The 13,339-nt window shown below is 42.9% G+C and overlaps 1 protein-coding gene across 1 annotated transcript; it reads left to right on the top strand.

Annotated features, from left to right (window-relative positions):
• Window positions 1-2,496: 2,496 nt before the first annotated feature.
• On the top strand, window positions 2,497-13,339 carry LOC134648551 (uncharacterized). Its single transcript, XM_063503070.1, has 19 exons — window positions 2,497-2,699; window positions 3,347-3,496; window positions 3,978-4,109; window positions 4,537-4,672; window positions 5,723-5,849; window positions 6,447-6,572; window positions 6,793-6,924; window positions 7,469-7,603; window positions 7,985-8,017; window positions 8,192-8,250; window positions 8,848-8,994; window positions 9,791-9,936; window positions 10,559-10,736; window positions 11,054-11,291; window positions 11,529-11,631; window positions 12,049-12,188; window positions 12,383-12,493; window positions 12,903-12,969; window positions 13,214-13,339. The coding sequence occupies exons 1-19, from the start codon at window positions 2,532-2,534 to the stop codon at window positions 13,337-13,339; spliced, it is 2,454 nt and encodes an 817-aa protein (XP_063359140.1). The 5' UTR covers window positions 2,497-2,531.

Here is a 13,339-nt window from a genome sequence, read left to right as displayed (position 1 = left end):
AGAAAGGTGGCGTGATCTCGACGTCACAATATACATAAGAAACTTCTTATAATACACCTAGAAATCAATACTCTCGAAATCGTCATTTTGGGAACTTCAGTTAATTTCTCAGCTTCATAGGAAGTTATGGCTTGAATAAACGGATTTATTTGTACTATTTTCCGTAAACGATCGTGCGTTATTTATGTAAAATAATAAACTTATAACGCTTTTAGCGCCATCTATTGTATTTGTTTACAAATACCTCACAGATAACGTTTGGTAAAAAATATGTATTTAACCGGTTCACCCCGGGTAAAACTTTGGTTTCCTCCGAAAGTGGTGCCGTCATATAGCGGCCGTCTCCATACAAATACTACGACATCCATATTTAGCCGTATTATTTAGTATGGAGACGGCCGCTATATGACGGCACCGCTATCCTAGGAAAACCGATCGATTGGGATGGTGCAAGTGGCGCTTAATTTTAAATAGAAGCCTTTCTGCCATCTTTCGACAGAAACTGTTAGAACGCCATTTGACTTTGATTTTCATTCTTTCACTGACATGTGTTCAATTTGTTAAATTTCAAAATTTAACGCCATCTACTCGACAGTAGGCCAAAGGTTTGGCGCCATCGCTCGAAAAGATTGCACCATACCTTTGGCCTAGAGTCGACTAGATGGCGTTACTTAACACAACATAACCTATCAGTTGATTCTATCAATGAAAGAATAAGGATCAATGGGGATGCATTTGAATTACGCATTATAGGGAGGGGGGAGGGGGTAGGAACCCCCCCTCCCCAAAGTTAGGTAATCAATAGTTACCTACCACGAAAATTTTATTTTTATTGTTTGAGTTTATGTTCAATAAAACAACCAATCGGTTCTGTGACTAAAATTGGTTGAGGTGTACGAAAGGGTAATCAATTTGGAATTTCGTATACATATTTTTGAGCACTTTGTCCGTATACATGTTTTTGAGCACTTTGTCCGTATACATGTTTTTGACCACTGCATTTATTTCTTGACAGCGAGTCGGGTGTGTTGTGAACTTGGAGGATATAACCAAACGGAGACGCCTTGTCTGTAACTTTCTGTACAAAACTGTCTGTCGATTTTTTGCGGGGGAGGGGCACGTCAAATGTATGCGTACCGTAAAAATTGCCATATCTGATAAACGTCAGTCCATACGTTGTGTATGACCATTGGCCGCCTATTTTCGACAGAGGGGAAAGCCTGTAAATGGCTACTCCATTTGGTTATATCCTCTAAGGTTGTGAACGCAAGATACCTAACACTCCTCCTCGCTTCGCTCGTCGTCGTACCTAATGGTGACTCTGGCTGCTCTGGCACTGTATTTCATTTTTGACCACTGTATTTCGTAACTTCAAAGACGTATAAAAAAAACTACGCGTCTCCTAGGGAGCGTTCAAGTATTACGTAACGAATTTGGGGGGAGGGGGGGGCTTGTAAAACGTTACGATGCGTTACAGGGGCTGGGGCGGGGGGGTTAGTTTGAACTACGCGTTGCGTAACATTGTTTTTTAACCTTTTCGACGCCGTGTCAAACATAAAAGCTGTCACTTATTTATTCGTATGGCGTATGGCATTATGAGTCGTTCTACAATTTTATTTACAAATTAATGTCTAGGTTCTTTACCCATTGGGCTGCGTTATCATTAAACGCTATTAAGTCCAGAGGGTCACCAGGATATTTCGGACACGCATTCCGGTGAGTTTTTCCACCCACACCTAAACATGAAATCGCCAGATCGACCGTGCCCTGTGAGCGTGCCACGTCACCGAAGTGTTAAAACTGAAATTGAACTTTATGCATATGCACCTAGGACTATGTTGCTCTGTGGTCTATGACCGATTAATACGTCTTTGCCGTTGGACCTGCGGTGCGTATATATTGGTCATTGGCGTCCAAAAGGTTAACCCTTCAGAACTTTTCGTCACTTTACGGTACTTTACGCCACATAATTGTGGCCTTTAAGTAAAAAAATGGTCACTTGGTGGTTACGTAACGTTTTACTAGGGGGAAGGGGGGTACAGAAAAACGTTACGGCGCGTTACTTGGGGGGAGGGGGGGTTAAAAATGACCAAAAATTGCGTTTCGTAATACTTGAACGCTCCCCTAGACACAAATCGGATGTAATTTGAAAGGGGTGACCAACCCCTATAAAATGCCACCCTCCCTCCCCCCTCACTATAATGCGTGATTCAAATGCCAACCCGGATCAAAGTCAAATGGCGTTCTAAGTTTTTATTTTGAACATTTTTCTTATTCGATATTTACGAAACAATATCGATTTCATTTTATTTCATTCCCTTCACTATTTTTATGAAATGGCAAAAATGAGATCGAATCATCAAGCTGACAAAAATGGCATTTATGAAATGACAGATAAACATAAATAATATAATTATCATTACCTAATATCTTTCTAAATTACCTAAATCTACAAGTAAGTATACTCGTAACCGTTATCATCATACATGTCATAAACTTCGGTACAAAAAACATTCAAACAAGTTAACAAAATGTTCAAGCACTACAAAGATTTGTGCGATGTTGTTTCCTTATTGGCATACTGTTCTGCCGAGAGATCGTACTTGCTGAACCGAGAGGCTAACGGTGAATATTGGCTACCTTCTTGCAAAACCGAGAAAAACTGTTGGAATACGACAGCCCAGAAAATGAATGTAGAGGTACTTACCAAATTATTGTATATTTTTTTGTATTTTCCTTTTCTATGTAATGTTTAGCTTCTGCATCGATTCAAAGTAATCACAAGTGCGTTGCTGATTCTTTCAAACCCTTGGACTAACTCAACCCTAGGTATTATAGAGTACTTATTCATTCATAGGGTGCCTTAGGTCTGGTGCCGTTAAAATAGTTTACTTACTGTTACGGTAGATGTCGCCAGGGGCTCCCGGTTTTAGAAGGATAAATGCTGGAAATATTGTTAGCACTTGGGTAGCACATGAACAGTGGCGTGGGCGAATGGGGCCTTCGCCCACGGTCTTGCACTTAGGGGGGCCTCGCAAATCCAACCTTAAATATTACCATCGGAAATCACATTGAAATGGGTCTCGTAGATGTGGTTTTTATATCCCACGGCACGGAATTTATATATTCTCATAGGAGTATCTAAAAAAATCCTTCTAATATTAATATCAATGGCCTAGATGTCCACGGCGGCCTAGAGGTAGAGGAAATTACCCGCATAAAAGCTGAAGACGCCGCCGGTTTGTTTCCGGCCTCGGCCAATGAAGGGCTTGGTCACTTTTTTACTACCTATTATGGCATCTATTTATTTCAGTTTATGACTTGTTAATAAAGTGTTGGTGTTTAGCTATTCGGCAGCGAAGCAAGCGCTTGCCAGCCGCTCCAGGTCTTGAAGACCTGGTTACCAGACCACGAGAGTGAGTGCGTGTACCACGCAGTCTACAAGACCGCCGTCAAGTCGGAGGTCAAGAAACGGATGAGGAATAAGAACGTCAGCGTATGTATTTCAGCTTATAGTTGGTAGTAGTATAGGTAGGTAGTAGTACTGTGTAGATATTATTTCTCTTCGATCTTTCTCTTTTACTCCAATGTATATAGGCGTAATGAGATTTCCGCGGTTATTTAGCTTTGGTTTTGAAACGATCTACCTACTATAGATCGTATTTAAGCCCTTCTTGTTACTCGTCTCCCGGACTTAGGTAGGTACAGTTAGTAAGGGTACAATGGTAGTGTTGTAAATAACGCTCATTTTGAGGCTTAAAGACTCGACTCTTGAGGCTTAACGCCTCAAAGGCGGCAAAGACGATTTCTTACATCCATACGTGTAAAATTAATAAATAAAATTCTCAAATATAGTCGAGTCTTCAAGACTTACGAGTCATGAGGGCTCGAGTCTTTAAGCCTAAAAATAAGCGTTATTTACAACACTGTACAATTGGTCATATTTGGCATTTATTTTCACAGTATTTTTAAATTAGGGCGCCAAAAACCGTCAGTGGGTGAACTCAGTCGAGTTGGATCGCCTGCGTGCGCACTGCAGTCTCCGCAGCCCAGAGATCGCCATGTTGGCGGCCATGGCTACCGGGGACCAATGCAAGGGCCAAGAAAGTGTAAGCATTTCTAATGAGCCACCGTACGGAACATGAAAATAAAGTCCAAAGTTCATGCTTCTACCTTTTCTTTTATCTATAATGTGACACTCGCTAGTATTCTCAAGAATGCATCAAATAAGTAGAATGTCGATGGTAAAACCCTGAAAAATAGTTTAAACGTGAGACCTTCAATCGAGGGGTCATAGAGAGGAAACGTAGTGATTATGTTCTCTTTGGTCATAGGACTATAATCCTCGTTTTTACCAATAAGTTTTCAAAATGTACCTATATACCTACCTAATAATTGCTATTGCTAACCATTATTAACATCCCAAGGAAACCTGGGTACGTGACTAGCAAAGACCTCAAAGATCTTTTCTTTTTTAGAACGTAATCAGAAGCTTAAACCAATAATAAATGGTTAATGACAATTGACTTCCAATAGCAAGAGCTGAAGAGCAGCATGGTGGTGGAGGTGTGCGAAGAGAACACGCTGATTGGGCCGGACTGTGCGGGCAGCCTCGCTGGCGCCGCTCTGCAGCAGTGTCAGCTGCTCGCGGCCGCTAATTACAAGAAAGAAGGTTCATGTCCTCTTAGGCCCACTTGCACTATTCCACCAACCCGGGGTAAACCGGTTAAACATGGAGTTACCATGGTTACCAGTACAATTTAACACTAGGTTAACGGTTGAACCGCTTAACCCCGGGTTAGTGGGATGGTGCAAGTGGACTTTAAGATCATCTTCTTCCTCGCGTTGTCCCGGCATTTTGCAACGACTCATGGGAGCCTGGGGTCCGCTTGACAATCACGTGAGCCTCTAAGCTCTCTTAAGATCGATCCAAATGTTGAGCCAGTCACGGTAAACCTACGGAATGCAACCTATTACCTAATACATATAATAAATTAGCGGAGCAACTTTTATCGATCTCATTCTACCGTATAGCGTCCTAAGGAGTAAATTCACCGCGGATAGCCTAAGCTAGGGTTCGCAATCCGGATCTGAAACGTATGAAATTATCCGGATCTGGATCCGGATCCGCGGATCTTCCCACCGTGCAAACCCTAGCCTAAGCCTAAAGCTTTGGATTCCTCCGAAAACGGTGCCGTCATATGACGGCCGTCATATAGCGGCAGCAAAAGACGGCCGTCTTTACGGTGGCGACATGTGGAAAGTACCACGGCGTCATAACACACCGTCATCCACCAAGGTCAAAGCGGCAAATTTGAAAAATGTAGGCGCGATGGGATAACGTCCCATAGAAAATTTGAATTTCGCGCCTTTTCCTACTGACAAGATTTGCTTGATCATCTATAATTTACTTGGAGGATGAAATATCATCAGAAGAGGAAAATAATCGTAGTACGGAATCATTTATTCAAATCTCGTGTCATTTATTCAAAATGGCGTCACCGCTATCTAATAAAACGTTCACGAAACTATCGACAAGGTCATGACGGCCGTCATCTTACGTTACGTTGACAATCAACGTAACGTAACGCCGTCTAGGAAACCGCGCCATCTTGTTTACATAGACAACGTTCTAGTGACGTCAGTCAACGCTATATAGCGGCCGTAATGTGACGGCACCGTTTTCGGAGGAATCCAAAGCTTAACAGATGTTACTTTGCAGACCAGATCCGTGTGTACCGTGAGTTCACGGAGATGGTGTACCCCGCTCAGTACATGAGCCCGCACCTGTTCAAGCAGCTCATGGTGGACGTTGGCTGGCAGTACCAGCAGTGCCCGGCGCTGTTTAGGTATTTCTTTATTATATTACCTACATCTCTTTTTAGGGTTCCGTACCAAAGGGTAAAAAACGGACCCTATTACTTACTAAGGCTCCGCTGTCCGTAATATGCCCTCCGACTGTCCGTCTGTCTGTCACCAGGCTGTAACTCATGAACCGTGGTAACTAAGCGAAACTCTATAGTTATAAATACATATTTAATTATTTACAATGCTGGTTACTTCTTTCTCATCGACCTATATAAGGGTTGGCATTCTGGTGGACGGCGGCGTATTGACAGTTTTAAGATTTGGCTTGGCACTGACTTCAAACGTATCAGTTGCTGTTAGCGCATATAAAACGGGATAATAAAGTCTGCCAAGCAATTTCCGTCAGCAGAAAAAAGTGACAAATTAAAAAAAGGTAGGCGCGAAGGTCAAAAATGAAAATTAGTCCCAAAGAATTTTTTTATATCGCGCCTTTTTCTACTGACAAAGTTGTTTGACCGGCTATATTTTATTTAATCCTTTTTGAAGTCGTTTTTTTCTTAAAGATTAGTTTTATAGGTAGGTATTAAATAATGCTTTGTTTCACAGTATGCAGTTGTGCACGGTTGGTTGTGTTTTAGAGCTGCAGACATGACAAACCGCGGCGGGATCTCGTTTCACGATCTGCTGATGTGGATAGCAGCCCTGGAGCCCGTGACGCAGCATAGTGGCTCCACTGCGGAAATCCGGTGCAAATACATCTTCAGGTAGTAGCTTCCACTGCGTCCCTTAAGTTGGGTTGGCCTAAGTATACCTACTTTATTCGATGTGGATAGGGTTTCAGCCTTTCATAAAGCTTTAATCCTCTTAATAATGGCAAAGCAAATACCTAAACCTTTTCATTGAAACTTCATCATAGAGTTTCTCAGTAACCTAAACGAAATCATACACAATGGCTTTACCGAAGCGGAATCAAACCCTCCACAGATACTTTGACACCGATCGCGACCAGAAGTTGGAATACGCAGAGTTTAAAGAGCTTGTTGCGGCGGCTCGCGCTGCGCGGCAACTCCCTATTGACGCACTGAGCGTAGCTCGCGACGCCGACAATGTCTACAGGTGCCTATTCCTTCCATCTCAATTGACTAATATCCTCAATGTACCTACTTGTGATACAGCACCGTAAATCATGGCACACCTGTTGGCATAATGCCCCGTGTGCCCGTATACTCGTGGGGGCTTAGCCAGATGATAATCGTTTGAGCTACGACAACGAAACGCTTTCTATCTCTCTAACTCATCCATGTTTACTTTTAGTAGGTACGATAGAATCATCTTGGTTTAGGCCCTCTGCTCGGAATCTGACTTAAGAGACGCAACGGTCATTGCTGTCAGAATCCCTGTTATCTGGGCATCCACTGTTTATTAATGGAAACTCGAAAAGAAAAAAGAAGAATAGGTCTCTTATCAGATGCGATGGGCTTTGATAAAGCAGCCACTTATGACCTACTCTACATTTCTTAGGTACCTACTTTTGTGGGGTGTAGAATCTGTAGATTGAACCGTTCAACAGATTTACCAAGTTCAAGAAGAAACGATTTGGTTTAGCTTACTTTTTAACATGTTTAATTTAAACAATGACCTTTCGCTCTTGTTGAAGCAGGCAGCTAAACTTGCAGCCAAATTCCCAATTGTCTATGACGGACTACTTACGTGGCGTCAGCGAGGCTCGTCTCCGAGGGACCAGCGCCATGCTGCGCGCCAAACGAAGGATCGCCAACTATCTAATCGACCTGCAGTGAGTTGTGAGTTTTATTATCATCACAGCCTGACTCCCTGTCCATGGCGGTGCAGTGAGGCAAGTGAGTATTGAATAGGTAGGTACCTACTATCTTTTAACATTACGTTTGTAACAACTGAATATGCACAGCGACTTACCTAAAAGGGCTAAAAGTGTTGAGTTTTGTATAAAATGTTCGTCTTCGACATTTTACTACCTAAAGTGTCATTCAATAGAACTTGCTAACTATGTAAACAAACCGCCTTACTAAAATTGACACTGAATGTCAATTTACTAGTAACTTTTGTTTACATAGTTAGCAAGTTCTATTGAATGACACTTTAGTAATATATTCGATCTCAGTTGAGTTACCTATAACCATTATTTTGTTTGAAACAGGCAAATGAAGCTGGCTCGCCCCCAAGACAAACAGTAAGTTTATTCTGTCTTAAATAAGTTCTTGCTTTTTAACTTATCCTATTGCATTAGCTTTTGTGCCTAACCGGAGCGGGTAAAAACATTTGTTCCTTGTGCACAACCTTTGCATTTCGTTACGGATTTTTGTCTGAATACGGACTTTTCTTTATAAATGTAATCTGATTTCAGGCCTCCATCACCTGCTACTCCAGTACCGCCACACTTGGCAAAAGTTGCGCAGACTCGCTGTGAGTATTCCTGCACAAGAATGCAGTGCTCTTGATATTCTATAGGGTCCAGGTATGTAACATCTGTACTATGGTATGCAAATAAAGATCTCTATAGGCCTATCCAAGTGCGCAAGCCACATCGGAAATATTAGAATTCCTAATAAGTAACATAAAGTTTGGTCTAAATGAAATAAATTTTGTGGCCACTCTTTGAAGCTGGCTCTAGCTTCGGTGTTGCCCATCAGTTTTTAAATGTTACCAGATCGTTTAAAAACCTTACATACCAAATTTCATATAAATCGGTTCAATGAAGAGGTAACATACAGAAGACACACAGTTAATTCCGCATTTATAATATCTACTTACCTATTATATTAGGGATCTAATAACTGCAAAACTGGGGGGCCTAGCTAAGATATCAATCGTACATCGACTAACGCCAAACAAAAAAAATGTATCAGGATAACAGAGGTTACGAAAAGTCACATGACTGGGTATTTATTTACATTAAGTATGTAAGTTTTAATTGGCGTTTTATATCAACGATTGTCATCTTGGTTAGGCCCCCTGGACTGAAGTCATCGGAAGAGCCAGTCTTATTATTTATCCCGACAGCCTTAGGACAGCAGACAGAGAGCGGTGTATCCCGTCGGGGTAAACTGAGCGCGAGTACTTTTCGCCGCGCCGACTATACCGTGGCAGCTTACTCAGTGCGAGTGAGACGCCGCAACAACGAGATGCTAGAACTCACTGCCATAGACGGTACTTCTTGTACTCTATTGTCCAGCAGACTATCGCACGTCGGGGCCCCGTGGGCCTTCCGTTTTGACTAAGTAGCGTTCTACAAGGAAGGATGTTGGATCCGACCACAATAGACGCGCGGTTGGATGCCTTGCTTTGCTTCACATAAAAAACAAACGTACGTTACGGCAGGGTGAATGGAGGATTTATCGCTCAAGTGGAGGAACCCACAGATTTGGAAATTTTATAGAGATGAAGTACATAGGTAGTATGTACTAGGTAGACACAGGTACTAAAGGTACTCTGTATTTTAATGGATTTGGCATGATGTCACAAGTGTTCCGTTTTGCTGACAGTTGAATAGACACACATTTTGGAACTGCATAACCTATCTTTTTATCAACGGATGCTATGCATAACATGGGTACCTATGTAGTACCTAAAGTAATTTTTTGAGTATTGTCTTATCTATTTTATAAGTGGAAGATGCCTCCTCGCCTTGGAGGATACAACTAAACGGAGTAGCCATTAACAGGCTTTCCCCTCTGTCGAAAATAGGCGGCCAACGGTCATACACAATGTATGGACTGACGTTTATCTGACATGGCTATTTTTACGTTACGCATACATTTGACGTTCCCCTCCCCCGCAAAAATCGGCAGACTGTTTTGTACAGAAAATTACAGACATGGCGTCTCCGTTTGATTATATCCTCCAAGCTCCTCGCTTCAGCTGCTGCTAATTCAACTCGATGGGATTTCGCATAGATAATTTATTAATCCTAATTCTTAACTTTACGCAGTCAAATAACTGTTTATTTCTATAACAGAAGACGCGGTGACCCCCTCAACAGCGAACGTCCTAGGTTCCCTGTCACTAGAGGTCCTGGGGCCATCCACGGCACCTGTAGCCGCGCTCGCTGCTGTCAGATACTTCGCCACCGCCATTAGTAGCGTTAACGCCGTAAGTGCAGTTGCATCTTGACCAGAACATACACACCAGGGATGTTGCGGATGCAGATTTTTTGACATCCGCGGATGCGGATTTTTAAAGGCTCACATCCGCGGATGCGGATGTCAAGATTAGGTACTTAGAAAACGTCAAATATTAAATTTTTAGTATTTTTTTATTTAAAAAAACCTAACGTTTAGTATTTGAGCAAGAATATAGGTGCGTTATATTTAATAAACAGTAACTTCGCCGACTTTTCTGGATCTAGACGATTTCGTTATAGGTAATGACGAAATTACCTAGCACTTACGCCGCCGCTAAGACGTTCCTGTACCGACTTGTTCGACATCCGCATCCGCATAAGCTCCGCATCGATTTTATGCGGATGCGGATGCGGATGTTGAAAATAATGCGGATGTTCCGCGGTTGCGGATGCGGATGCGGATGTTCGCAACATCCCTGATACACACATTAGAATTTAACCTCCTGAGACCCCATAGCTACAAATTTTTGTACATATTCCAAAATCTATTTTGAACTTTTATTGCATAACAAAGAGTTTCAAATTCAATAACAAAACAACTGCTTCCGGGTTTCAGGAGGAAATAAAAGCTTGTAATACTTGTTTGTCCAGAAACGCCCGTCAGTAGCCGGCAACGTAGCGACCTCGGCCAAGCTGGCATGGAGCTGGGCCAATAAATCCGAAGAGGTTGATCTGGGGAACCTGATCATCAAGCTCGCAGACGCGGTGGCTCACATCTGCGTCAATGAGCCGAGATTGCTGCGGATACGATCGCCTATATACGCTGTGGGTGAGATTATTTTGAATTTTCCCAATCGTAACTTATCGTAGATTCTCTTTTTTTTCCAGATGACTGCTTCACTTTAGCTCCTCCTGGTCTTGTGTATTTTATTTGCTAATTATTTATGTGAACTTGCTTCTGACCGACTAGTGGCCCCGAGCTTTCAGGTAGGTAGCCTAATTTGAGAAACCCTTGATGGTCTTTGGAGTTTGCGTTTTAGAGTTTTTAACATTTAGTTTGCTATGATACTAATATATTTTCCGTTTATTTGAGCAATAATCGGTGTTTTAACTATTCCCTCGTTACTCCCGCCGTTCCATCTTCAGGTGACCTCCACGGCAACTTAGCGGCGCTCCTCGCGATGGAGACCGCCTTCTGGCCGATGGGTCCAGCACTGGCCCCGACCCACTTCCTCTTCCTAGGAGACTATGTGGACCGCGGGCCGCACGGCTCCGAGCTGATAGCGTACCTTCTGGCGGCCAAGCTACAGAGGCCGCAGTCGGTGCTATTGATTCGGGGGAATCACGAGACGAGGGATATACAGAAAATGTTCACGTTTCATGCGTAAGTTGCTCAGAATATATTTATGAGACGCTAGGGTAGAATAGGCCTAGGGATTTACTTCAAACTGCTCACTAGTCAAGTGTAAAAATATGGGCACACATACTCAAAAATATGTCCCATTACATAGCTCTTATGTCAGCGAATTAAGAGAACTATATGGGACATGTTTTTGAGTAAGTACGTAAGCAGCACCCATATTTTTACACTTGACTGTACTTGTAGACAACATTTTTGCAGTGAATGCCTAACCAAGTATGGTGAAGTAGAGGGACCGAGAGTGTGGTCGGCGATCAACAACGTCTTTGACGCGCTGCCACTTGCTGCCGTCGTCGACGACAAGGTGAGTCGCTAGAAAGATAATGTTAGGTACTTTGGGTTTGTTGGATTATTGTCTTTAAAAGATAAGGAAATAAAGTTTTTAAATTAGCAAAACATGGCGCAGTCGGTAGGATACGAACCCATGCACCCGTAACTAATTTATTATGATGGAAAAACGTAATCAAATAGTTGCCAGCTAGCAATTCTGCACAAATTGGTGATTACCGGTGGGAATAGCCAGGTCGGTTTTATTTTATTGTTAGATCGTGCTAAATGCTAATTCTATATTGCAGGGTACGGTTCACGGTACGCGGGGTCTGCCGTCTTATGGCCTAAATCGGAATAATTACAATCGAGCAGCAACGCATTCTTCTATTGTAGTTGTCGCACTAGTTAGCGGCATACATCATCGTCATGTTACGCTTTGTGTGGGTTGCAGGTATTCTGCTGCCACGGCGGCATCCCCCCGCCGTGGGTGTGCCCGCTAATATCAGCTATCGACAAGGTTTCCGTGCCGCTACCGAAGCCCTCTGAGCAGAGCTCGATAGCTTGGGAGCTTCTGTGGAACGACCCTGTCAAGTTAGTAGACTTATAGTTACCATGTCCCCATCCTCAAGATCCAATCCTTATTCAAACTACGGCGTATGTTGCAAACGGATGACCGCGTGGGCGGACTCGTGCTCACTTGTTATTTCCATTTCAGCAAGTTCTTATATAGGAACAGCGCCTATTATGAACGTTCGCCACATTAGTTTTTTGTGTCTGTCCTGTAGACCGCACAAGATCACGGCTACGCAGGCGTTGGAGCTGGCCGCCAACGAGGGGTTCGCGGCGAACTCCAAGCGCGGCACGGGACACGTGTTCGACCAGAGCGCGCTTGACCGGTTACTTGTTTATCTTTATCAGTAAACACATCATCTTAATGTGTCCGATTAACCGGGTCAGACGTAATTTCTCAACAAAAGGATTTGGGTGTAGGCACACAATCAGCTGCAAAGATTTACTGCACCCCGGGGTTGAGGAGCCTAGACTAGAGTACTCAAAATCATGAAATTGATAACAATACCTAATAGATATCGTAATAATTATAGGATAGGTATATATTTATAGAACGTTTTATTCTGAAAAAATACTTGGTGAAGTAAGTACCTTGTAAACACCTTGGCCGCTCCGATGTAAAGTATACATGTATGTATGTATGTATGTATGTCACTTTATTGCACATAAACAGGTTTACATAAAACGGACAAAAACAAAACAAAATACATAATAGCTTTACTTGTTATTCCTTAGATTCCTGCTAACGAATCAGCTGTCGCACGTACTCCGAGCGCACGAGGTGCACCAGGCCGGGTTTATGGTAGGTATCAATGTTATCATAATCTTGTGAATTGTCACCATCGTCATCATCTTACGAGTATGTACATAAACATTCTTGGAGCGCATTACGAACTCAATAAATGAACACAGGTAGCCAAGTCAGCGCAGGAGCCCCCCAATTTGGCGCGAAAAAGTTTCCAATTTTGTCCACAAGATGGCAGACCCTCTAACGCTCGCGTAAACTAGAGGGCAGCACCTGCTGATTGATTTTGATTTTTTGCCAGTGTCAGCTGCGCGGGCGACTGGTCTCGGTGTTTTCATCTTCGCGCTACTGCGGCGGCACCAACGACTCCGGCGTGGCTTTACTAGACGACGGCAAGCTGCGATTGTTGAGGATCAATGCAGAATAG

The sequence above is a fragment of the Cydia amplana genome, chromosome 5 (genome assembly GCF_948474715.1).
Source record: "Cydia amplana chromosome 5, ilCydAmpl1.1, whole genome shotgun sequence".
Taxonomy (NCBI): Eukaryota; Metazoa; Arthropoda; class Insecta; order Lepidoptera; family Tortricidae; genus Cydia; species Cydia amplana.
The sequence above is the reverse complement of the archived record's forward strand: the minus strand, read 5'-3'. Positions and strand labels throughout refer to the sequence as shown.